The 24,769-nt window shown below is 38.7% G+C and overlaps 1 protein-coding gene across 1 annotated transcript in view; it reads right to left on the bottom strand.

Annotated features, from left to right (window-relative positions):
* FREM1 (FRAS1 related extracellular matrix 1) overlaps positions 1–24,769 on the bottom strand; it is a 56,599-nt gene that overhangs the window by 8,760 nt on the left and 23,070 nt on the right. Inside the window, exons 18-34 of the mRNA XM_041416521.1 lie at positions 23,765–23,961; positions 22,751–22,979; positions 21,030–21,174; positions 18,596–18,737; positions 17,009–17,204; positions 16,016–16,280; positions 10,492–10,906; positions 9,179–9,380; positions 8,579–8,723; positions 6,156–6,285; positions 4,685–4,757; positions 3,656–3,805; positions 2,250–2,482; positions 1,478–1,525; positions 1,060–1,218; positions 743–868; positions 40–155 (exon numbers count right to left, since the gene is read on the bottom strand). Of these exons, the coding sequence (XP_041272455.1) occupies positions 40–155; positions 743–868; positions 1,060–1,218; positions 1,478–1,525; positions 2,250–2,482; positions 3,656–3,805; positions 4,685–4,757; positions 6,156–6,285; positions 8,579–8,723; positions 9,179–9,380; positions 10,492–10,906; positions 16,016–16,280; positions 17,009–17,204; positions 18,596–18,737; positions 21,030–21,174; positions 22,751–22,979; positions 23,765–23,961 (2,971 nt within the window). The remainder of the gene's footprint in view (positions 1–39; positions 156–742; positions 869–1,059; positions 1,219–1,477; positions 1,526–2,249; positions 2,483–3,655; positions 3,806–4,684; positions 4,758–6,155; positions 6,286–8,578; positions 8,724–9,178; positions 9,381–10,491; positions 10,907–16,015; positions 16,281–17,008; positions 17,205–18,595; positions 18,738–21,029; positions 21,175–22,750; positions 22,980–23,764; positions 23,962–24,769) is intronic.

Raw genomic sequence — 24,769 nt, 5'->3', positions numbered from 1 at the left:
GCAAAAACAGTGCACAGCAAATGGATGATGATCTCTTACTGTTCTCTGCAAGCCCGAGCAGCAGTGTTCCAGGTGACCTTATGATTCACTACCAGGAAGTAGCAGCTGCCCTCATGATAGGTCCATCCAGAGGGACATCTCTTCATAGTTACCTCCTAAAATAAAAGTGGAAGAGGTAAAACAGACTTCTGTCTATGCACAGATAGTCTGTGCTCTAATGTCCAGAATTAAACCATGAACTTTGGTGTCTATAAATAAAGCTACAGCATTGCTTAAAAGATCAAAATCCTCTAAAGATTTTATATTAGTTTGGACACTATTTTCTGTCTCCTGTAGTCTGTACAGAGAAAGCAGTGCAACAAAATTCAGCATGACATCTTAAGTGGTGGGGGGAATATATGTTTACAGAATACCTAAGTAAGTTTATTTTACTAAATTGCACGTATTGTCCCACAGACTTCATTCACTGACTGTGTTATGCCCCCATCTTCACAAGCACCACAGCACTAATGCTCATGTGGTTTGTCCAGGAACACCTGTGGACAGAGAGAAAAGGCAACCACAGCAGTCAAGTCCTCATCATATTCGTGGGAAAATTTTGTTTCTGCTGAAAGCAAACCTGAATCTGGATAACATTTGTGCCCTATTCAATTAAATAACAGTTGCAGGAAGGTCCTCTGCTTTAAGGTATCACCAATCATAATGCTCTGACACAGATACCTACAAATAGCTACATTTTTACCTTGCTTTGGGAATTCCAGAATTTCCATGATATCCCATCACACTGAAATAACTTCTGTGTGCTTTCTTCATAATGCAAGAGACCATTTAAATCTGGTGTACAAGCCTTTTGAAAAGAGTTAAAGTCCTGGAAGAGAAAATGTCATTTGAAAATTTGAAGGAAAATAATTACACAAAACAAGTGAAATGAAACAGATTGATTAGGTCTTATATTAAAATTGTATGCCATGAAAACTCTTCTAGGTGTTAAATCATTTTGGAAAACAACACAACTGAAAACAGATGGTGAAAATGCCCATGGAAAAGAAGGTTTCATACCTTATGTCTTGATCTTGGTTCAGCTGCAAGTTCTGCCTTATCAGCCAGTGGGATTTCTGTTTTCCTAGAGGAGATTACATTTATCTGTGGTTGTGCCTTCTTGTTGGTTTCAGCTGAGGAGGTGTCATCCTCTATTTTGAGCGATACGATCCCATGATACTTCATTTTACAGTATCACACAAGAAACGGAGAAGAAAAGAGAGGGTTACAAGCAGCTCTTAAATAAACTAAATTAAAATAATAAAAATTTAATTATTATACAAATTATCATAAATCAAGGGAAATTACACCAAAGAAAAAGAAAGATAGAAAAATAAAGTATTAGACATAACAAATTATTAGGAGTGATAAAGCCTGGAAAGAGCAGAATCAGAAAGAAATCATGGAAATGTCCAACCAATACCCATAATACTCTTACTTTGAAAGTCACATCTGTTTCATTTCTAAATACAGATGAAGGATGAACCTGAAAAATGTAGAACAGCATAATGAGATGGGTATATTAATGTATTATAGAAACAAGAAGACTTTATGTAACACTCTACTACTAGGCTATACATCATTCAGAGCATGTCTTGGTTTAGTTCTTTCTCTTTTAGTATAGAAACATATAATTTCTGAAAGGAGCCATTAAAAAGCACAAATTACAAGTGTAATGCTCAGTGTTCATAAAACCAGATTCCAGGAACTTTTAAGGTCACAATAGCAGAAAGTTACTAAATACCTAGCTAAATCAATATAGCTTAAGCAGGAGAATCAGTGGACAAGGTTTAAATAACTATTCCCTGTGTAAGCTAACAGTATTTTCAGCTTTATAACTTCAGTACCAGATGCACAGCTTCTGTACATTTGCCTGGTTCCACCAATTTCTAACTTACCCATAATTTTTATAAGATTGGAAGTTTCATAATTGCTGAAGTTGCTTCATGACTTTTTCCTCCCCCAAGTCTTGATTTTATTCCTCTCTTGCATACAGGGATCCTCAAAATATTTAGTGTGGTTTTGGCTTTTTCCTTACAGTTTTTTTTTTTTTTTTAAATAGCCTCCAGGTCTGACTCAGAGCAAACTCATGTAGTTTATAGTTTTTGTGTGGTCAGATAGAATTGCTACAAAAATGACAGTTAAATGAAGATATCACATCACAATAAATTCACAAATCAGTTCATCACTGAACTACAGAAGTATCTTACTATTCTGCCATTTCCAGTTGCTCTCAGCCTGGTTGTTGACCGATTCACCAAGCTGTGCTCCTGCCACAGATCCCCTCCATGCTCCCTCTTCCCTTTGGAAGGAAGCAGTGGGATCCCTTCCAAGGAAACATTGCCAGGCCTGGAAGGTGATGAGGAGCCTGAGGAAGCTGGAAACAGTGTGCCTCTCCCCCAGAAGTCATGCTTGCTTTGGCCAGAAGAATAGTTGCATTGACCTGAAAGCATAGAAAATGGCAGATGGTCAGCTCTAACTGCATGAGCAAAAATAACTGGTCATGTTGACATGGGCACATAAACAGCTTGTGCTTAAAAGCTGGATGATTCTTTCACTTGAAGTAGTTGATTTGCTGTTTGTTCAGTCACCCTTGTTTCTGGGGTTATCTATGACTATAACTGCAGCTACTATCTATGTAAGATTTTATATGTGATGCACCTGTCTACCCACAGGTCAGAATTTCAGCCAAGCATTTGCTTTCATTCTTATACTGGGCTTTGAAGTGCTGTGGTTTTTGGCCATGAATATACAGGTCTCTTTAACTACCATTGATGATACTTCCATCATCCCCCAAAAATCTTCTTCTCTGAAATCTAGGATACTGCTGTTTCAATGAAGTCACTGTGTCAGTTAAGTCCTGATTTACACTAGGAATATTTAGGAGAAAACAAATCGAAATTTTAAAGGGGCTTTTTGTAACATGAAGCCTAATTCACTGCAATGTGGATATTTTAAATATTGTTTCACTAAACACCAGAAGAAACACTCTTCAGCGGTCAGAGGCTGCAGCTGCTTTTCTAGTTATTTCTATTTTTCTACTATTTTCCTATGTTTCTATTTCTAGAGTTGCCTTCTTTTTGATCTGATTTCAGACACTCCACATTTGATCACTGAAAAACACAATGATAATGCAGTCTTCAAAGACTAAACTATTTGCTGTGAAGTTGTGGACTGTGCTTTTTAAGCATTGGAAAATATATTGCTAAGAGAAGGGTTAATTTGCTACATTTCTTTTTTGAGAGGAAAGTAAATCTCTTTTATAGAGTGTGCAACAACTAAATAATAATTGGAAAAAACATCTAATGGATCTAAAACCAGTTTTTCCCACTTTAATAAATGCGAACTGAACTCATGTTGTTATGAAAAGTGGTTTCTTTCCTGGCACTTTTCACATTTTATACTCGTTGCTTTCCTCATGCTGTGTTTCCTAAGAGGATGCATATGATTGTGTGAGAGAATAAAGGGCCTGCAAGTGTCAAGCCTGTTTTCTCTAAAAATAAATTAGGCAGTTTGATCTAATGGTGAATGTTAGGAGCAACTCGTGGTTGAAAATAGGTAGCTACTCAGCCAAGATTGTCCCACCTTCTTAGTCACAAAGATCAAAAGAGAATACCTCCTTTTGAGTCCAAAATTTTCACTACAGCTTTTGTCCGTGTGCCAAGAACAGCATTCACAGGGGAGTTCAGAACTACTTCAAAGACTTCATCATCTTCCTCTAATCCATCATAGGTAATTGCTATATTCCACATCTTGGTTGACACTCCTAACAGAAATAAACATTTTAATTACTCTTTAAGTGCTATTTCAATCAATCAGGGTGTCAAAGAAATTGATTAATTAACATGTCTGCAGCTAGAGTGGAGTAGATTGTGTATGCTGTTGTGCTCCTACTGACTGACTGGACTCCTGCTGTTCTTCCAAATAACATTAAGTTTGAATTTGTTCCTGGGCAATGATGATTCAGTTGAAGTACATACACTGTAACAAAAAGCTGCTGTAGATGTGCTAAATTGCTCTGCAATACATAGATTTAGGACTTCCACAGCAATTTTCAAGAGAAAATGTATCATAGAGTTTGTATCTGAAAAGTTTAACTTTAAAGATGGAACAGTTATTTAACATACCTGCAAATGGATCAAAAATCATGTTAGATTGATGTGCAACATTTTAGGCAAACCTTACCATTGTTTTTTCTTGTTTCCTTGTCTTTACTGGGTAATTTCAGAATTGTATGTGAATGAAAAAGGGCCTTGGACACCTTGAATAACCTAAGTTGTTCTCAGTTTTGTCTAAATTTGACCTGTGTCCTGGGCCTTACCTATAATGACTGAAGTCTTTAAAGCATCCCACAGATCAGCTCAGGGTGAGTCCTATCCAGCCTAGTTGTTGGGAGATTAGGAGACAATTTCAGCACTGTTGATATTTTAACCAAAGTAAAAGACCATAGGCAATCTTGTGTTAAATAATAATAATTCCAACTCACTAAAGAAGCCTACAGCACTTCCATAAAATGAGCCCAAGTCTTAAATACTATTCAGCTTCTCGCTACAGATATGTAACAGATTTCACTCTCCAAGGCAAGAGGTTACTCTTCTAAAATCAGAGAATTAATTTTAGAGTTATTCAATGCACTATTTCATACCTGGATCAAACTGAACAAACTTGGAGGGAGTCACAGTGAAGTCCTTTCCCAACCTAGCAGAAATTTCATTGACCTGAGAAGAAATCAAACAGTAGATACTATGCTGTGACACATTTCACCAAACCACTGCATTCTGCAGCATGCTGAAGGTACTTTCCACATCTCAAATAGACAGGCCAACCTGTACATATACTCAGGGTGGAAAAAAGGATAAAGACCTGAAGAATAAACCTTCTTATGTGCAACTGTCATTCTGTTCTTACTCATGGCTTAAAAAATGCATCATTAAAAAAAAAAAAAAACCAAAAAAAACACGAGCCCTATCTTATAATATTGCTCATTATCCTCTGAGACTGCTATTTGACAACACCAGGTAGCACTGCTGTTCACCATGCCTGGGGACCCTGCCATACCTGGCTCCTGGAAAAGCACATCCTGTCATCTCAGAAGAGCAGCAGCAACTTGGCCACATTTTCCTATCTGGCCCTTTGTGATATCCTGAAAGAAGCTTTTTCACACAGAGCCTATGTCACTCCCAAAGACCCATTAGGATAGACGTGAACCCTACACATGTAAATATACGGATCCCAGCAACTCCCTGAATTTTCATAGGAGGCACCAGAGGACACCAGTTTCCGCACTTGATGCTGGAATCAGTTTCACTGGTCTCTTTCTGCAACTAATAGCTGCAGTAGCATCACCAGTGTCTGTGAAGGGTAGGATAAGATGGCCCCTGAGGGCATCATTAACAAAATTCCCACTAATTTCAGTAGAAGAAAAATCAAAATTATGTTTCTTATTAGTGCTATAATCCTGAGAAGCTGGGGGGTGGGGTGGGGTGGGGGAAGTGGTATTTCTCTAGCAAGGGGAGCTGATTAAATACTGGAATTTACATTTTATGAGGAAAGATAAAATTTGTGAAGGCAAGTTGCACAAAACCTGTTTTTCAAAATTATGGCGTGCAGCTTTCAGTCTAGTCATTTTGACATAACACAGAGGCAGTTATTGAAGGTCTAGGGGGTTTTCCTCAGCTGTGGGCAGTAGGATGTGAAATGGAGAAGGCTGCCATGGCTGCGTAGTTGCAGTACCTGTACTTCCTGGGCTCCTCCAGCCTGAGAAGGCAAAACAAAAGCCCCAAGGCCCCAGACTGCTCAAAACCTGGATTTTAAAGTGGCAGATCCTGGAAACCAAGCTTCTGAGCACAGTGCCAAAGGAAACTGCCTGCTCTGTTTTTTCATCAAAACTGAAACACTGCTTCAAAATACTCCAGGTTTGGTTAATTAGCATTTCTACTTAAAACTCAAGAAATTTTGTCAGAAGTGTTTCAGCCATCTGTAGTAGCAAGGACAATGTCCCAGTAAGTATAGATCAAATCACAGGCCTATTTGATGATTATTGAATTATATTTGCATCTGAGGAATAAAATAACAGGCTGCACTTATTAAGTTAGATTGTTGGCTTTTGGGTTTACCTTCACAGTTATAAAGGCAGACTCCCCCAGGTATCCTGCCCTGGTGATTTTCAGAGACATCACTCCCTTGTTTTCACACACCTCATATTCAGTGTGTAGCATTTCAATTTGAGACCACCGTAGCTCCAGCCTGCGGGAGAGAAAGGAATGTGAGTTTAGAGCAAAGCCACCTGGCCAGCCACCCCCAGCCCCTGCTGCTCAGGGGCTGTGTGAGGAGCCTTCTCTCCTGACTGCTGTTTTAGCCAATACACATACTGAGTCTTTGTCTCCAAATCAACATATTTGTGTGATTTAACTGATTAGAAAGAGGCAGTAATAAATCTTCCAGACCAGCTCTGATGTACCCTAAACCACACTTGAGTCTGTTTTACAGCCAGAGGGATTCTGCAGTAACTTTAAGAGCATTTTGTCCATAACAACAATAGGCCAAGACAAGATATCAATGTTTATCCTGGTTCCCTTTAGCCTTGCAGTTTTATTACACTCTCACTCCCCAGTCTTTTCTTAGCAATATCCTTCTTTCCACTCACGTCTTCCTTCATCTATCCTCTATCTCTCCTCCTGTAGCACACAGAGTATGCTCTAGGACTTTTCTGCCTCTGTGCAAGGGCCTTCTCTCCTTCCCTTACTTTAGTACTCTGCACACTTCACTCTCCAACCTTTGCCCTGTCTTGTTCCAGGTGTCTTATGCACTGAATTTTAGAATTTTTTATGGAGGGTGAGGGCAGTATCTGAACCTCCGAAGACAGGGGCAGTATCTGAACCTCAGAAGACTGTGTGCTGCACAGGATCGCCAGTAAAGATCTTTCCCTTTTTAAAGCTGTAATAAAAAATAGTGAGAGTCAGAGAAGCATGGATGAGCTGAGCTATTTGCAATTTGGACTTTACTAAAACAAACTTCTAGGCCTTTCACAGCTGACTAGCTCTATCAGCAGTGGAAGTTTCCTCCTGTTCTCCTCTATCCTCTGATGTTAATTTTGTGAGAAACCCATTTAGAAGCTGATTTGCTTTATTTTTGCTAAAGAAGATGGATGTGCCAGATGTAGTCCAGCAGCATTCAAATAAAAGCTGGGACATGAACAATAAATTGTGTATTTTGAACCAGTGATCATTAGGTGATAAATACTTTGAATTGGAAAAATACCTCACAAGCTTTTCAATCCAATATTAAAATGCTATTTTTTCACTAAAATTTCCCTTTGGTCTACTAGCAGATAACTTCAGTGGAGCACCTATTTTCTGCAAGACAAGAGTTTTTTCTTTGCTCTTCTCCTAAAACTGTGCTATGTATTGCCATTCATTTACAAGGAGTTGCATTTTCCTGTGAGAAGTGGCATCACATAATGGTGATTTTTCATCTGCAAGCCAGCACCAAGCAGCTGAGCTGTCCATGCTCAGATGTGTTTGTGTATGGGGACATCTTTTGGCACAGCATATAACTGCCTAAATGCTGCCTCCAGCTCAGCTCAGGCCCTGTTCTCTCTCCAGTGTGCAGAGAAGTGCTCTGCCCCTGGGTACAGCTCTCTGCTTCTCTTTCTTCACCATGAGTCCTGGTTTGTGAGTAGCCAGTTTAGCCCAGAAACATCATATTGTCTTTTTTGGGTTTTTTTTGTTTTGGTTTGTTTTTTTTTTTTTTGGTTTGTTTTTGTTTTTTTTTTTGGTTTTTTTTTTTTTTTTTTTTTTGGTTTTTTTTGTTTTTTTTTTTGTTTGGTTGGTTTTTTTTTTGTTTTTTTTGTTGGTTTGGTTTGGTTTTTTTGGGTTGGTTTTTTTTTTTTATTTTTTTTGGGGGGGTTTTTTTGGTTTTTTTTGTTTGTTTGGTTTTTTTTGTTTGTTTGTTTTGTTGTTGTTGTTGTTTTTTGTTTTGGTTGGTGTTTTTGTTTTTGTTTTTTGGAGGTTTTTTGGGGTTTTTTTTGTTTGGTTTGGTTTGGTTTGTTTTTGGGTTTTTTTTTCTCCTCTGATTAAATAAGTTGGTTGAACACTTAGCCCTGTTTTCAGGAATAAAGAGAATCTTTGCCTCTGCGGAAGAGCTACTCACACTTCTGGCTTTTATCATCAAAGCCCAGTTTGCATGATATTCTAATTTTTCTACATGAAGTTTGTGGTATATCACAAGGAGATATTGGATAGTATGCCTAACACATGCAGTGGATGATAAAGAAGGTGCTGTGTGAAACCCTGAAGGCCCTTGAGAACTGTGACACAGTCTAACCTGGAGGTCAACCCTTGTTGAGCTTCAAGAAGGCTTCAAGAAGGCTTCACCTTCTTGAGGGAAAGAAAGCTTCTCTACTCTAACAAAAGCAATGGCAAGTTGAGTTGTAGCTATGTCCGTGTCTGCATGGCTTCAAGCCCAGCACATGTTCATTTGCCCCAAGGGGAGACAAGCACAGTGCAGCACAGCCCATGTCACCAAGGAGCGGCACTACCTTTGGGGTGCTGCAGAGTTTCCACTGGCATCTGTCACTTGAAACTCCAGGTTGTCTGAATTTACTTCTCGTGATTTGTTGATGACATAAAGTATGATTTTGCTGTTTAAATCCTTTTGGCTGAATCTTTCCTGAATGTATCCACCTAGGAAAGACAAGTTATATGCAGGTGAACCAAAAGCCTGCTAACAAGAACCATGTAGGTCATATAGACTCTTTTCAACTTTTCTTTTTGTTGAGAATCTGAACTTTGAGAAATGCAAGTTTATAGCTCAGCAGCAACATCTCTTCATTATAAACACCTGCCAGTTTCTTTATGTGTAATCTGTTTATCAAAAGGCCAAGTTCAATATTAATATTTTATTTCTTGACAGAAATAAAAAGGTTTCTCAACAACAGCTATTAAAAATTATTTTAAACTCTTTAAGGATTCATAACAAACTTAAGACTCAGGTTTCATTGTTTCATTTATTATTACAATCAAACTTTCCCCAAAAGTTGCTAAGAAATTTTGATTCTGTCTATCAAACAAACATTAACAGGATAGGGTTTGAAATCTCGTCTGGTATGGCCCAAAATAGAAATTATAAAAGAAATCACCTGTTGTTATGTTTTCCAGGTAGCCATAATGAGGACCTCGCAAAATCTTAAAAATTATTTTGTCATCTTCTGTATTGGGGTCATATGCCCTCAGGGACCTGGCAGTAATATAGATCCCATAACTGCCATTCTTCAGCAGTTCCACATCAGAAAAACAATGGAGATGAATAATTTTTGGTGCCATTTTGTCCAAATGATCCACCTAAATCAAAGTTAAACATTCATTTTATAACATCAGAGTATTCTCTGTCCTGCTTTTGCTAAAAGAGCAGTAGCCAGATCAGGGTGGCAATAGCCACTTTGGCTCATAGTCAGCTGCAGACCCCTGAGTTCTAGTTAAGTTGTACTTCACATGAAAAGTTTCCAGGCCCAGATTACCCATCACTTGCCACATGTAGCAGGGACATGTACACTCCGGGAGTGTAACACAAATGCTATATACCTGTGCCCTGATGTCCCACATTTCCCATTGCCCTCATTTTTTATGTCATTTTCTTCACAGCAAAAGATGACTGCAGCAGTCACCTCTTTTTTTATAATAACAATGCCATCTTTTACAAATTCTGGTGAACCTTCTAGCAGTCCACAATGATCATTACTGTTCCCATATCTTCCCCTCTGCTGAAATAGTATTCCTCAATCATCATGTAACTTGAAACTTTGTCATCAGGAAATATTAACAGCCTCTTCATTAGTATCAGGGTTTTGAAACAGAGAATTTTGACATGCAGTGCAACCAGACATACTTTGTGTACTGAACCATGCCAGATAGATACCAAAAATCATAGCAAACAAATCTGAGCCTATGGCAAAGTATGAAGGACTTGAAAACAGGGGAAATGGGAAGTGAACAAAAAAATTCTAGCAAAGAAAGAATCAGAGCAGGCATCTTACACAGACTCTCAGAGAGGACAGGGTGTCTAGGTAGAGAAGCAAAGTGGCTGTAATTCAAGATTCCTGTGTCATCAAGATCAGCAGTCGTACTCACACCCCATATGTGCAAATCACAGGGTCAGGCACCAAGTAGGAAGTCAGAGCAGGAGGAAAGTTCTATCCTTCCCATAGTTGAGATTCCTATGTAAAATTTTTAGCATGCGAATATTAAGTATGTAAGTATTTACTTGCTTATCTTTATGCATTTTGGTAAGTAGTCAGTTCCCCAGGTTAATTATTCATGGAACACAGAAAGCAAACTTACTAGCTGCACAGTTAAATCAGAGACAGCAGCAAGTACCACCTGTCATCAAAACTGCTACATTTTTTACCTTATCATACTATTTATCTCTCTTAAGTAGGTCTGTAGTCACACTTGCCTGAATGGTGAATGTCACTGGCTCGCTCTGCACGCTCCCATTCACAATGAAGCCTTGGTTAGTCCTATCTGAGGCAACAAATGCAAATCTGTCAGTTTGGGAATTCCCACCTTGGTGCTTGTATGCAACATCCCTGTTGTCCACATCTTGCTGTGTGAAATTGTACTTCAGTAGCACAGCCCCATTATAATAGAGATGACCATACTGGGGGAGCTGAGCCAAAAGGAAGGTAAGGTTTTCTTTCGCAGTATCTGGGTCTGAAAGCTGCAGTACATCAGGAGTAAGAAGTGCCATAGCTCCTTCAGTTAATCTTAACCCCATGTTCCTAGATAGAGTGGGCAAAGCCTGGTCAGCTGCCTCCAAGGCAATCTTGAATGTCCCATGCTTAGTCCTCAGTCCATTGCTGATGATGAATCTGGCAAAGAGAGGCAAGGCAGTCTTCAGCATCTGTTCTTGATTCACCATATACTGAAATGAAATGATAATGCAGACCTTTACTACAGGACTTGCCTGTGTTGATACTGCAAAAGTAGAAGAGCTGGGTGGAGCACAAACCCAGGCACTGAGTGGAGTGGATGTCAAACTTAAAAACATGAAAGCAGACAGCCAGGTATATGACAGGAGTTACAATGCACTGGCAGGGATTGTGCAGATGCTAGACGTCTTAAAGATCAACAGTCGTAATGGAGTTGATCTCAGCTTCTAGCTGAGATACAGGTGGAACAGATCTAAAAGGAAAGGCTGCCTGGGGGGCTTATTGTAGCTTCTGGTGTACATATTTTACATATCCTTAAAATTTATCTTCACTTGGTTACCTGGCAGTAGCACCTACAGCTTACAGAAAGAGGTATGTGAATTGCATGACCTGCCTGGTTTGGTTTAGTTTGGATTTCTTTATGTTTTAGTTTGGATTTCTTTCTGTTCACTGCTACAAATCTTTTCTACCCAATGTCCCCGAAACTAAAAACCAAACTGGAGAAAGATTCAGCCTTATCTCCCTTCATGGGTTTCTTTAGGCGCTAACTGTATCTTTAAATTTTCATCTATTCTGCAGAATATGATTTATGTTTCTTTACAAAAGTAAGTAAAGTTTCACTGAAATGCTAAGCTATTGGGCAGAACTGTACAAATTGATAGGATAATATTAATAACATAGATATCCATAGCATAAATTTATCAAATGGTCGTATCTGCACAGTTCTTCCATGCTGGGAATTTCTAACAACAGCCGCATAGTTTCTTGTAGTTCTCTCTCAAATAGTGATGTTTCTTTAGATACACTAAAGATTTGATTATTCACTGCAGATAGTTTTCCTTTCTAAACTAAGAGAAAGGTGCCCAAGGCTATAGAGGAAAATCTGTTGGAAGCTCTGCTTGTTTTTTGACTGAGGTACCATTAGTTTTCTTCATAGTCACTTGTATGGAGCTGAGGTTTTGATTTGTGATTTATTTGTGCTAAATATAGCTAAATAATGTTGATAATATAAGGATGATTTGGTTACTGCTGAGCAGTGCTTATACAGCATCAAGGCTTTTTCTGCCTCTCACTCTGCAGGGCTGGGTGTGCATAAGGAGCTGGGAGGGGGCACAGCCAGGACAGCTGACCCCAGCTGACCCAAAGGATATCCCAGACCATCTGGTGGCATGCTCAGTGTATAGAGCTGCGGGAAGAAGAAGGAGGGAGGAGGAGACGTTTGGAGTTGTGACATTTGTCTTCCCAAGTCACTGTTGTGCGTGGTGGAACTCTGCTTTCCTGGGGATAGCTGAACACCTGCCTGCCCACAGGAAGCACTGAATGAATTCTTTGTTTTGCTTTGCTTGTGCGCACAGCTTTCAATTTACCTATTAAACTGTCTGTATCTCAACCATGAGTTTTTTCACTTTCACCTTTTCAGTTCTCTCCCCAGTCCTACCAGGTGGGGAGGGAGTAAGCAGCTGCCTGGTGCTTAGTTGCCAGCTGCAGTTAAACCATGACAGAAGCCTACCAGCTGGGTGTGGGCTTTTGCCATACAAGTGACAGCATGGTCTGCAGAAATTTATTATTAAATTTAGTTGTGGAGAAAAATAAGGAGAAAACCAATCTTTTAGCCTTTAAAATTCATCTTCGATTTCATGGGCAAGATGATTATTTATGTATTTTCTTCTGAAAAGAATTACATGGAACATTTTCATGCCTGTAACAAAAACTTTTGAGGGTATATGAAACTAAAAATTGCTCTGAAAATGTTTCATGATCCTTCATGTCCCATCAACTTATAGCATGTATGAGTTAACAGTCTTTCTACATAAATTTCAGCGATTATGCCGCACACTACATGCAGAAACGTTTTGTAAGGTGTTTTTCACACAGGTTTGTTCTGCCTGAGTCAGAGCAGAGTCTAGTGTGCAAAGAAATTTGTCTCTACTAGAGCGGGACAGTTGTTTCAGACTGTATGAGGGCCAGCCTAGCTGGCTGCTTTCCATGTAACATTATTCTACCATACTTAAGTGAAATGGGGAGTGGCTGACATTTACTGGATTGTCTGTTTCCCCTTGGTCTCTTGACTGCAGACCTTGAAGATGTACTTTTAAAATTACAGGGTCAACACCTAATGCATTGCTGCATGACTTGAAGGTGAGTGACTTTCAGTAGGTCATGGAACATCTTACTGTGTCACACAGACTGTCCATGTAAAACTCCTCATTGCCTTCACCAAGACTGGATGATTAGAGCTTGATCACTTGTAAACTGGCACTGTGCCATGAAACAGATGGGAATGAGCATAGGCAAACCAGGGACTATGTAGCAGTTTGAAATATGTTTACTGAGGATGGTATTCCCATCTGGGAACCTAGAGACATCTGCCTACACTGACCTAATGCTATTGTGCCAATGGTGAAAGGGTTGTGCTATTTGTAAACTATCTGAAATCAAATACAGAACTAGAATAATGATGATAAATACTGTCTTAGGAGAAAAAAGGGTAAAGCACCTTCAGTTAAGACCTTAACCTTCTCTCAAAACACCTGGAGGATTGCAGCAGAAGTGTATTTTTTGTCATTCTTTTGATGGTGTAAAAACATTTGGATGATGTCTCAAACAATACTTAGTGAAAGACTTAAAAAATTCAGTTCATTAATTTGAATATTCATCCAGCCTTCTCCAGAATGCCAGGTAGGAATAAAGCTCCTGCATGGATACGTCAGACTGAAATTTACCATGAATTTCATTCACTGCTCAGTTTCACAGGTGATGAAACTGCCTGTGTCCAAGATGTCCTTCTGCACTTTTGGAGATTTTGTTTTTTTGTTTATTTCTAGTTTATGTCTACTTTGTAATTTCCTCAGGAATGGAGAGCAGCCAGTATTCTCACTCTGATAAAATTTAGGATACAATTCCCAGGCAAAGTTTGGAGGACATGTTGCATGGTTTGATTTTACAACTATCAGCATTTCATGCTTTCTGCAGTTTGATGGCAATGGAGTTGGCTACAGGACCTACCATCTGTCATGGCATTTAAAAGATAAAAATGGAATCATGAATAGTGCCAACTCATTACAAAATCGAGCCAGCATGTCAAAATGGAGGACATTAGCATGTTCTTTTAGCATTCTGCTGCCATCATCTGATGTCAGGTTGCTAATCACTTGAAGTCATCTGTCCAAACAAGCACTGCCAAATCTTTCTTCCAGGCCAACAGCACCAAACAATACAGGTAAATTTATGTCTGAAGGAAGTACTTTAGTGCGAAGTAAAAGTCTGCTCAGTTAATTCCTCCTCCTCCTCCCAAAATTACCCATATAATTAGTTCCTTGTTGAAATAATAATACTGTTCTGCCAGAATATTTATAGGTCTACACAAAACCAAATTATTTTCCAAATTATAACACCAAGGAACTTAATTATTGGGATTAAAATAGTTATAAAATATCAGTATTTATTAAAACATCATAACCTCACTTTAATAAAACTGACTTTCTGGTTTGCTTCTGAGCCATTGACCTAAACAGAAAACATTGGGTTTATCCACATTTGCAATTTGCCTAGAATTGTTTGATCTGCTTTTGATAGTGTGATATGGGAGTCATACTGACACAAGCCACTATACTACACTGCCCAAACTAGGGCTTGCATGACTACAACCTTACTTGAATAATCTAATTCTAGTTTTGGTGAACATGTTACACAATTAAAAAACATAAAACTAGGGAATATTTTCTCACTTTTTCTGTAGTGACCATAAATGAATCAGACAAATTTCTTAACTAGAATTTCCACCACACTGAATGCAGTGGAAGGGATGGTTAAAAATGTTTCATCTGAGGAAAACTTCAGAACAACTTTTGAGTTAATTCTGGACAATGTTACCTGATCCAGTATTATAGGAAAATTTATTTAATGTCTTCTTGTCCCACTTGCTTGACTTGCCTGCAAAAAAGTTCACAAACTGTATGATGCAACATGTTCTTGAACTTCATCGTGCCTCACAGAAAAAGCCATTCTGATCAGAAGTCTATTCTTGGAGAGTGTAAAAATGGGTCTTTTCTGAATTCCAGCTCTTAGGAGCCAGCTCTTTAATTTTTTTTAGTCATAAATGAAAAATAATAAGCTCTTAATTTTGAATTTTACAGTAGGCCCATCTTCTGTCGAAAGCTGTTTTCAGCGAAAATTACCAATAATAGCAAAGATTAAGTAAGTATTCTTCTTTTAGAAATATTTTCTTTATTTTTGGGCTTTTTCTTTTCCTTGATTTTGACCTTTTTTACAAAACTGTCCGTAGTACATCTGCTCTTTATCTGATGATAATTCATTGCATCCTTCTACTTTATAACCAAGAAAGGTTCATTTAAGAACAAAATGAATGCACCTAGTATAAACTGTTCTAAGTGGAAAATTTCAGAAACAGGTGAAAATAATTATCATTAGTCTGCTGAACTGGGCCTGTAGGCAAACCTATGGATTTACCCCAAAATTTCAAGTGTCTACATGAATTTCTGAGTATGTCAAAATAGCATGTCAATGGTAGTGTCAAAATAAATTAAGTGGACTGGTTTTCATTATATTCCAGAATACTTAGGGATTCAAATAATCAAATTAATATGATAAATTATAACAGATAAGAAAGCTGTTATTTAATACCTTAATGGACCAGCTTTATCACATCCAGCTGTAGCAAGAAACCAAAAGAAAATTCCACCAAGTGTGTTCTCAGTCCTTCTCTCTCACTTAAATCTTAACATCTGTGTATGTCTGGGTTCTATAATAATGTTGAAGCTAGTATCGAGTAAATCTGTCTCTGATTATGTTTTCAGAGTCAATGAGAAAATGCATTTATTACCAAAGCATTCCCAACTATATTTATTGCAGTAGAAATAGATGTGCTATATAACAATTGGGAATTCACACAGAGCCTCCAGCTCTTTTAACAAATTCTTTTGGGGTTTTTTGGGGTGATTTTTTAATTGGATGTTGCGTAGTGCAGGTTTTTTAAATACCTCAAAAATTCAAGGGGAAGAGCTTGGGGGATGGGGTACTGTGCCTCACCTGAATATATCTTCACGAACAACTGCCTTGGCTTTGTGAACGTAGCAGACAATCTGTCGTGCTACATCCATTTGACTGAAGCTTGTAATGGGGATGCCAGGATAGCTGACATACTCTACTTGTCCATACTGGGGTGGGGAGGTTATCACATAAAGGAGCTCCTCTGGCTTGTCAGATCCATCCAATGCAAGGAGGACATCAGTTGTAATGTAGTTGCGATCTCCTTTTGGCACTCTAAGAAGGCTTGTAAAAACAGCAATGTCTCCTGCAGAATAGACAAAACAACACTAAAATAGTCATATTGAACTGGATGATCTCTGCTGCATTGTTTAGCCACAGGAAAGCCGTCACTGGTAGAAAAACCATAAGGCTTTAAGATTATAGAGAAATTCAGCATGGAAGGAACTTCAAGATATCTTTATTCTGACCTTCTGCTCAAAGTAGGGTCAGCCATGAGATCAACCATAGCCACATTGCTTGGGGCTTTATCCTGTTGGAACCTGAAAACTATTACTCTTTCAGGGCCAAGGATGAAGAGACCACAGCCTCTTTCGACATGTCTTCCAGTGTTAGTGGTGTGAGGTAAACGTTTATGTTTCTAATAGAGAAGTTATAAAAAAAGAGAGACCGTAAGACTGTAGAATAACCTGGAAGAGCTGTCTCTAAACAGTTTTTCACTTACCTTTTTATATTCTTGTAATTTTTCTGTGCTGATTTACTAAGACATAAAGCTAGTTTCAGAAATATATTTTTAGTTCTATTTGCAAAGCAGCTGGGAATCCTGGGAGGCAAGGTGCAACACATTGTATTCAGCAGAGCGTTTTCACATCCCAGGACCTGGCCAACAGTGAAATCCAAGCAGCTAAATTTACGGGATCTGCAGGGACACTTGTCAGGGCCTACATACTGCTAAGGAAAGGATCACGACAAGTACTCAAATATCTTGGTTTGAGAAACAAGCACTGTAAGATATCAGGTTTAGTGGATCCTTACCCTTTTCCAAGTCCTTGATATTTATGTAGAAGTCCACAGCTGGGGATCTGTTGTACCCATCCCAGAGGTAAAATGTGAAGCTGTCTTTTTTCTTGGACCCCACACTTCCTGTGTGGACATATCTCACAAGATTCATATCCAGCTCTTCCTGAGTGCACTTCATTCCAGTTAGGAGAGTAATCCACCCTTGTCCTTCCTAGAAAGCACAAGCATCCTTCATTAGCTGATAATCACCCACACATCCTTCTCAGTTAATTGTGTTTCTTTGTAGTTATATAGACTGTTAGTGGTTTCATTCTATAGGCTCTTTCCTCATAGTATGTTTTGAAGGGCAGCAAATAACTGGAGTTATTTTCCAGCAGATATAAGGCTGGAGAAGATACAATGATCATTAATAAACTAGAGTAATATGGAGTTTAGCCACTTTTACTCTAGGAAATAATTTTCTGCACACTTCTCAGTCAGACACCAAGATGAAAATTAAATAGTTCCTGACCCAGCTTATGTTTTCTATTTCTTAATTTCACAAATCTGCTCTTGATTCTATCTGAAATCATAGCTAAAACAGTATCAGAATAAACTTCAGGGAAGCGTGGAAATTTTAAGCCCCAGAGGTCCTCAGCTGCAAAAAAAAAAAAAAAAGAAAAAAAAAACAAAAACAACAAAACCAAACCAAACCAAACCAAAAAAACTTCTGACTTACACCATAAAATTTCTTGCCTTTTGAAGATATCCCAGTGCCCTAAATTGAACTGGGCCATGGAGTTGACACTTACTGGCAGTAAGAGCATCACTAGATTTAGATCAAAGGTTATTGAGGACAGAGAGCTAAGATATATATATATATATGTACTGTGTGTGTTCAAACTGACAAGACTCCCGTCAACAGCTGTCTCCTGCCTCAGACTTAATTCACAAGTCTCATGTGATCCACAGATTGATGTTGAGATCCAGCATCAGAATGCTTTCCAAGTTCTCAAGTTTTAGAAACAGAATTTTATTCCTATCACAGGTGCAGGTTATTTAAGAGACAATTTTCTTTCTATCTTTGTTCCTTTGCCTTATTTTAGATCAACAGATTATCATCTTGCCTTCCATTTCTAATCTTAATTTTTGTGATTCCTCTTGCCACATCCTTTTTATCATCTTCCTTTTCCCTTCTTTCCCCCTGTGCTTTTCTTCTAGCTGATGAGGTATTACTCACTCTTTAACATGCAACCCCTTCCATGCTTTCTGAATCCTTTAGTAACTGCAGTAAAGGTTGGGTTTTTTTAAAGAAGGACTTTCCCCCATTCCCCCTTGATTTTCCCCCTTTGTGGGATTATTATCCCAGAATCTCTCTGAATTTTCACCTTAGAGATCTGCCATGTTTTTTACCTTCCATCTTCTCCTGTTCAGGATCTGGGTTTTAGTGCCAAAGCCTCTGGGACAGCATCATTGTTGTTGCTCCTTCAACAATTAAACTGGCCAAGCTGTCTACTTCAAAATATGACAGGCATTTGGGAGAAAAGGGAAATTAACTTCATTTTGCCCTACAAAGAGAAAGTTCTTTGCATGCCTGTTTTTTGTTGAAAAACAATGACTAACCTTGAGCTGAAGCTGACCATTTTCTGGAAGTCTTTCAAACAAGTAGTAAATTCGCTCCCTGGGGGTATCTTTATCTTCTGCTGACAGAACAGCACTAGAAATTACATGAGTTTCACCTATGTTCACCTCTATATCGTTCTTCCTGAAAAAATTAAAAGTCATGTATTGATGCAATAAGGGAACCTTTTCAACATGTAATTTCTCTGCCATGGTTAATATGGATTAACCAAATACTGACAGAAATGACAATTTCAGAGAGAATAGAAGAAGGGTGCCTATATCAGTTCAAAAGAGTAAATAAAGCAAGCAGTGCAGACAAGCGTCTCCTTATGTTGGTAAGAAACAACAAAGATACCTAAAACAAACTGATTTAACACATCTCTCTTATTCCCCTGTAACCTATTCTGCTACCTTCCTACAATTATAGGAAGAAGACAATGTAAACTGCTAATATAGAGCACAGCAATACTGGCTCTAAAAAACCGGTTGTTTATTTAGGAAATGACTGTCTTTCAAGCAACTAGTCTTCAAGGCTCACCTTTATCTGCAGGAGACACAACCATGTCTAACTGGCTTCTTCTCTATGCTCCTTCTAGCACCCACATCTCATTTTGGGAAGAAGCTCTCAAGAGGAATGTGTGAAGGCTTTACATTCCCCAAGGGCACTCTCTGCTACAGGACGCAGTCCAAGGGGTGACAGATTGAGGCTTTGGCAATCGCTCTGAAAACAGGCACTGTTTGCCAGCCAAAAACACCCATTACACGTTCTTCCGTCTGTTGACCATAACTAATGGAGATGAGAGCCGAAAATCCCTGGGGTGGAAAGTGCCCCAAGATCAAAAGGTTAAGAAAAGCTTTCAAGTACTGCCCAATATTCAGCTGTAAAACTGCACTAGCATAAGGAACTCTGTACCCTACAGTGAAGATGTAGTGACTGAATGTGGCAGCTAAATCACCTCAGTGCCAAACTGAACATTTTTTAAAGTGCTACTCTTAAATACTGGCAGCACATCTCATCTAAGTGGGGTAACAGGCAAGAAGCAGTAACTTCTTATAAAGGAATAGCCATTTTGGGAGTAAATGTCTCTGAAAAACTATGAAATTGTTCACCACAGGAATGGCAAATGGTGAGACCTAATATTGCCAGACAAAGAGGCCACAGTTTCTGGATCTAGCTGTCAAAGCTAAAAACACTTGACTTCTTGCACTTCATCATCTTCCTTCACAGAGAGGGGGTGGAAAATGGCAGATCAAGCTATAGCATGTGAGGAACAAATAGGCAATTATCAGTAATTATCTGTACATGACAAATGCATACATAAATTATACTCTTTATTCTAACTGAAAATTTATATTCTCTCATGTTAGCATTATGTGGTCTTTGAAAATCTTTTAACTAAGAAACTGACATTTTTTATTGCAGGAAGCTCTACCTGGTAAAAAAAAATATAATAACTCTGATCTGAAAGTAGGCCAAATACCCTGATAGATCAGAAATTCCCTCCGTAGTGGCAGTCTGAAGGGGTTGTGAGTCTGAAATGCAAACCTTAGAGTTTCAGAGCTATACCTACAAAACCTTTGGACTCTTAGCTTCCTGTCTGTTGGTCTGGGGCTGGAAAACAGTCACAAGTGTAGAGGTCCTGATGCTCTGTGATAAGTCAGCAGTTGAAGATTCCAAGGGATGAGCTCCTTTTTAAAATGCCCAGGAGGTTTGGCTCTCTTGTAGCCAGCTGCCTGTGTATAAATGGTCTGCCAGGCAATTTCTGATCATGTCTAATTCATTTATGATTCCTAGCTTTGAAGGGCAAGGGAAGTTAGTGTGTACTTTTTCAGCAGTTGAATTATGCCAGAGAAAAGTGTTTTAGAATATAAAAGAGTATTATAATTGAAAAGCCCTTCCCCTGCTTCAGCCTTGTGGATTCTCTCATTCCAAAATCCAGAGCTGCTTTCAGAGAGGTGTTTTAGGCAGGTCTTTGTCTTAGGGAGGAGAAAATCAGTACCATGGTGGTCAGTGTTCAGCCGAGGTACAACAGCTGGCAAACACCTTGAAGCAGCTTATGAAAGAAATAACGAAAATTTTTCCCCACACACTTTTATTTTTCCTCTATTTGCTTAATGTAGAGCAACACTAAGCAACACTAAAGCTCTCCTTTCAGTAAAAATTTTTTTGCCAAGCAGGCTGATAGAAAGAGACCTATATAGAAACATTTTAACTCACAATAATCTGTCACTTGTTATGGTTTCCTCTTTGCATCAGACACCAAAGACATGGTTTAATGGTAAACATAGTGGGATGCTAGACTGATGGTTGTATTTGATTATCTTAAAGGCCTTTTCCAACCTTAACAATGGTATGATTCTATGATTTGGTGTTTTGTTCTCTTTTCCATCACTTTGTCTAAACACATCCCACTGTCAGGAACATGTGACTTACTTGCTCAGCACTGGTTTCTCATCATTAACTGGAATGACCTTTACTGAAATGGTCCTGAAGACTTTATGTTTTCCATCTGATAGCTGAATTTTAAAACTGTCAGTGAGATTTTCAGAGTTGTCATGCATGTACATCAGCTTCATTCCTATGTGAGGCAGGAAGGGGGAAAAAATAAGACAGAAAGAGAGGGAGAATGGGTGAGAGAAATGGAAAAAACAAATTATTCTGACTCCAGCATAATCCCTCTCATCATTTCACTCTGCTTCAATCACCTTTCTTCCATCTCCCCTCCCTATATGCTAGGGCAACTATAAACTTGCCTTAGCTGTCAGAAGATGAGTTTGAGGAGCCTCTGCTGATCAGTGATCTAGCAACATACTGTTGACTCAAGGTCACCAACCTGACCCAAGTAAGGAGTGACTTTCCAAAAAAGGAATCTCTGTCAATCTGAAAAAAGTACATTTTTTCTCCTCTCCTTATTCCAAATCACTTTCATGGGAACTATAGAGAGGATGAAACTGTCAGACAATACTTTCCTGTGCTTTTTTCCAGGGGACTTTGAAGAAGCCTTTGGAAGGATAGCTGGCCTTGTATCTATGACCAAGGACAATCAGAAGTTCTAGGCCAAAGATGGCTCTTTCACCATTGTGGATAACAGGAAAAAGCCAAAAAAGAAAGTCAAAACCAAGACTTGGGAAGGCAGAAGAATTTGGGGTGGACCCGTGATATTTCTGTACGTTCATATTAGACAGGCAGAGAGACAAATAAGTCTTTTCTTGGATTTTTAAGGGCTGAACTTAAATTTGAGTGACAGTATTGAATTTATGTTCCTCTTTATACTACTAGATTCCATGTTTTACTAAATAGCCACAGTCAGGAGGGATCCACCATATTCCTTGCACTGTTAAATACACTTTTTCATTATGTATACTTGAAACAGACTTGCTGCTTTAAAGCAGGGTCACTGCTCATGCTAAACTGTGAGTCCCAATTTGTGTGTTTATTGCTAGACATATGGTATATTGCAGCCTTTCAGTGTCTAAAGAAGGTTTAGAGGAGAGATAGAGACTTTTTACCAATGCCTGAAGTGATATTACAAGGGGCAGGAGTAGGTTTAGGTTGGACATAAGGACAAAATGTTTTACAGTGAGAGTGGTGAGACACTGGAACAGTTTGTCCAGAGTGGTTGTGGAACACTGCAAGCGTTCAAGGTCAGGTTGAATGTGACTTTAGGCAACTTGGTCCAGTGCAAGTTGTGCCTGCCCATGACAGGGGAGGTGGACTAGTTGACCCATAAAGGCCCCTTGCAACCTAAAATGTTTTACAATTTTGTGATCGTTTGAAGAAATACTTAACCCCATGATCAGTTAAAGTGTTTTTAAATCAGTCTTGTTGTTCTCTATTCTAGGTGCTGCAAAACATTTGCAAATCTATTTGATGATGTTACATTATGTCACATTATTCCCTTTATTTCTTTTCAGGACAGATGATTTTCCTACTCATATTACTACCCTTTTCGATACAGAGGTCTCTCAGGATGATTTTATACACAGTTCCTAAAATCAATAGATAAGAATAGCATTAAATAGGACAACTTCCATTCTGAAAATTGTCTTGAAAATAAACATAAGGCAAGTGAATAAAAAATGATGATTTCTTTGGTGTGCCACTTGCCTCATCAAAAAAATGAAAGACCATTGTAAGAAGAATGCTGCACCTACCATTCCTCAGTAGCTCCATGGAAAAGCCATGAACAAGCAACCCATGGCTGTGATGACCATGGTTAATTAACTCTTTATAACGTAGAACATCACTGCCATGAACACCATTAATAAGGAACCCGTACGAGGGTCTCTGCACAACCCTAAATACCAGAGGGTCTTGAGGCACATCCAGATCAACTGCATTGATAACAGACAGATCCAGCTCTTTCATCTCCCCTTCTTGAACCTGAATGTGAAAGAAAAAACATCCGATTCTTTTACACAAAAAGAAGTAATAGAATTCTAGCATGTTTCATGAGTATTTTTGTTTACAAGTGTACCTCTTGATTTGTCCACTCCTTACCCAGTAGCTTTTTAACCAGCTACTGATTTCAACCAGTTTAAGAGACAGAAGAAGTAAGTGGTTACAGTGATGAAGAGAGAAGTTGCGATAAGGAGTTCATGTTTGCCCAAATTAATAGCAAATTAAGTCAATGCCAAATCAATGCCGAATTTCTTTTGCTCAGAAATGCATAAAGGAGAAAGCCTTTTGATATATAAAGTATCTAAAAATGTGGATACATATAAATTTATACATCCACTTTTTACTTTACAGTAAGAGTAAGATTACACTGTGGTCATGGAGTTATTTATGTTAAAAACAATCTACAGAGAGGGGAGAAGCTATGTCAGAAATTTTAAAAAATACTCTATCAAAAATGAGAAAGCTCTTAGGAATGCAGAGGAAGACTAAAGATCTCTCTGCTTTCTAGATCACATATTTGTTTAAAGATTTGATCCCTTCTTTTTACTTAAATGCAAATTTCCATGAGCCATGCACTGCTCTTATCCCACTGAAGTTCTGTCTTTTAGCTTTACATGGGATTTCGCTGTCCTGTTTCCTGAAGATGGCTGAATTACACAAAGGAAAGTATGCAGAGGAACAGGTATCAGGACAGTGTTCTTATTTATATTAAAGAGTGGTTTCTGGTTAAAGTAGTTCTATTACAGGCATTTTGCTTATTTCCTTACGGTAATATTCCTGGCTATGAATTCTGGAACTTCATCATTGGTTGGGCTGATTAACACAAAAAATGGAGTCTCTGCTGAGCGATGCAGCCCATCAGTGACATAAAGTACAAATTTGTCTTCTGTTGGCTCCATTTGCACATGTCTGGCTTGAACATAGTTTATATTCATGGCTTTCAGGTGCTTCAGCTGAAATGAACCTACAGATTTTAAAGAGAAAATGAGTTAGCACAATACTTTCATGCCTTCTAGTCTTATCCATCATTTTAAAAATTGAAACTATGTATTTTTTCAAAGAATAAATGACTTGAATATTTTAATTTCTTTGTCATTTTTTGACTGTAAGAGTTATATTGCCCTTGTTACTGCAGGACACAAGCCCTTCCCCCCCCCCCCCAAAAAAAAATGCAGCATTTGCTTCAGGTGAGACTCTGAAGCTTCTCACTTTTCAGTTCAGACTGCAAAACTGAGCCCACATAAAACCAGATCAAATAACAGATAGGAAAATATTTGAGGTCCAAGATTCCTTGGTAGTGCTAGGTTAATTGCTGGACCTGATGCTTTTTCCAAGCTAAACGATTCTGTGATTATATTATTCTAATTACACTTTGACTGACAGACCACAAAAATGAGAACTTAAAGACTCAGTGATTCCAGGTTTCCAGCTGAAGATGCTGGTAAAAGCTGGTGTCATTACAAAGCATGTCACAATCTGTTCTGCTGAGGGTGAAACTGCCTTACAGTTTGAAAGTGGACAAAGGAAGTCACCATCTAAGTCAAACACCAGCTCTATCACTTTGTAACTTTGCCTTGGAAACTAATGTGGGACCCAGGCTACTGCATTTAATTGACAGATGTGTAGGTGAAGGGCCACTGGAGCCTTTCATGGGGGACTGAAGAGGAAGGCAGGGAGAGCAGATTAATATCTCATATTGTGACTTCTAATAGATGTCAGCTGGATGCATAAAACAAGGATTGTCTGGTTTGCTTCAAGGGCCAGTTCCTCAC

Source organism: Onychostruthus taczanowskii, unplaced genomic scaffold (assembly GCF_017590055.1).
Source record: "Onychostruthus taczanowskii isolate IOZ18803 unplaced genomic scaffold, ASM1759005v1 scaffold52, whole genome shotgun sequence".
NCBI lineage: Eukaryota > Metazoa > Chordata > Aves > Passeriformes > Passeridae > Onychostruthus > Onychostruthus taczanowskii.
Note: the sequence above shows the minus strand (reverse complement) of the source record. Positions and strands in the feature narration are given on the sequence as shown.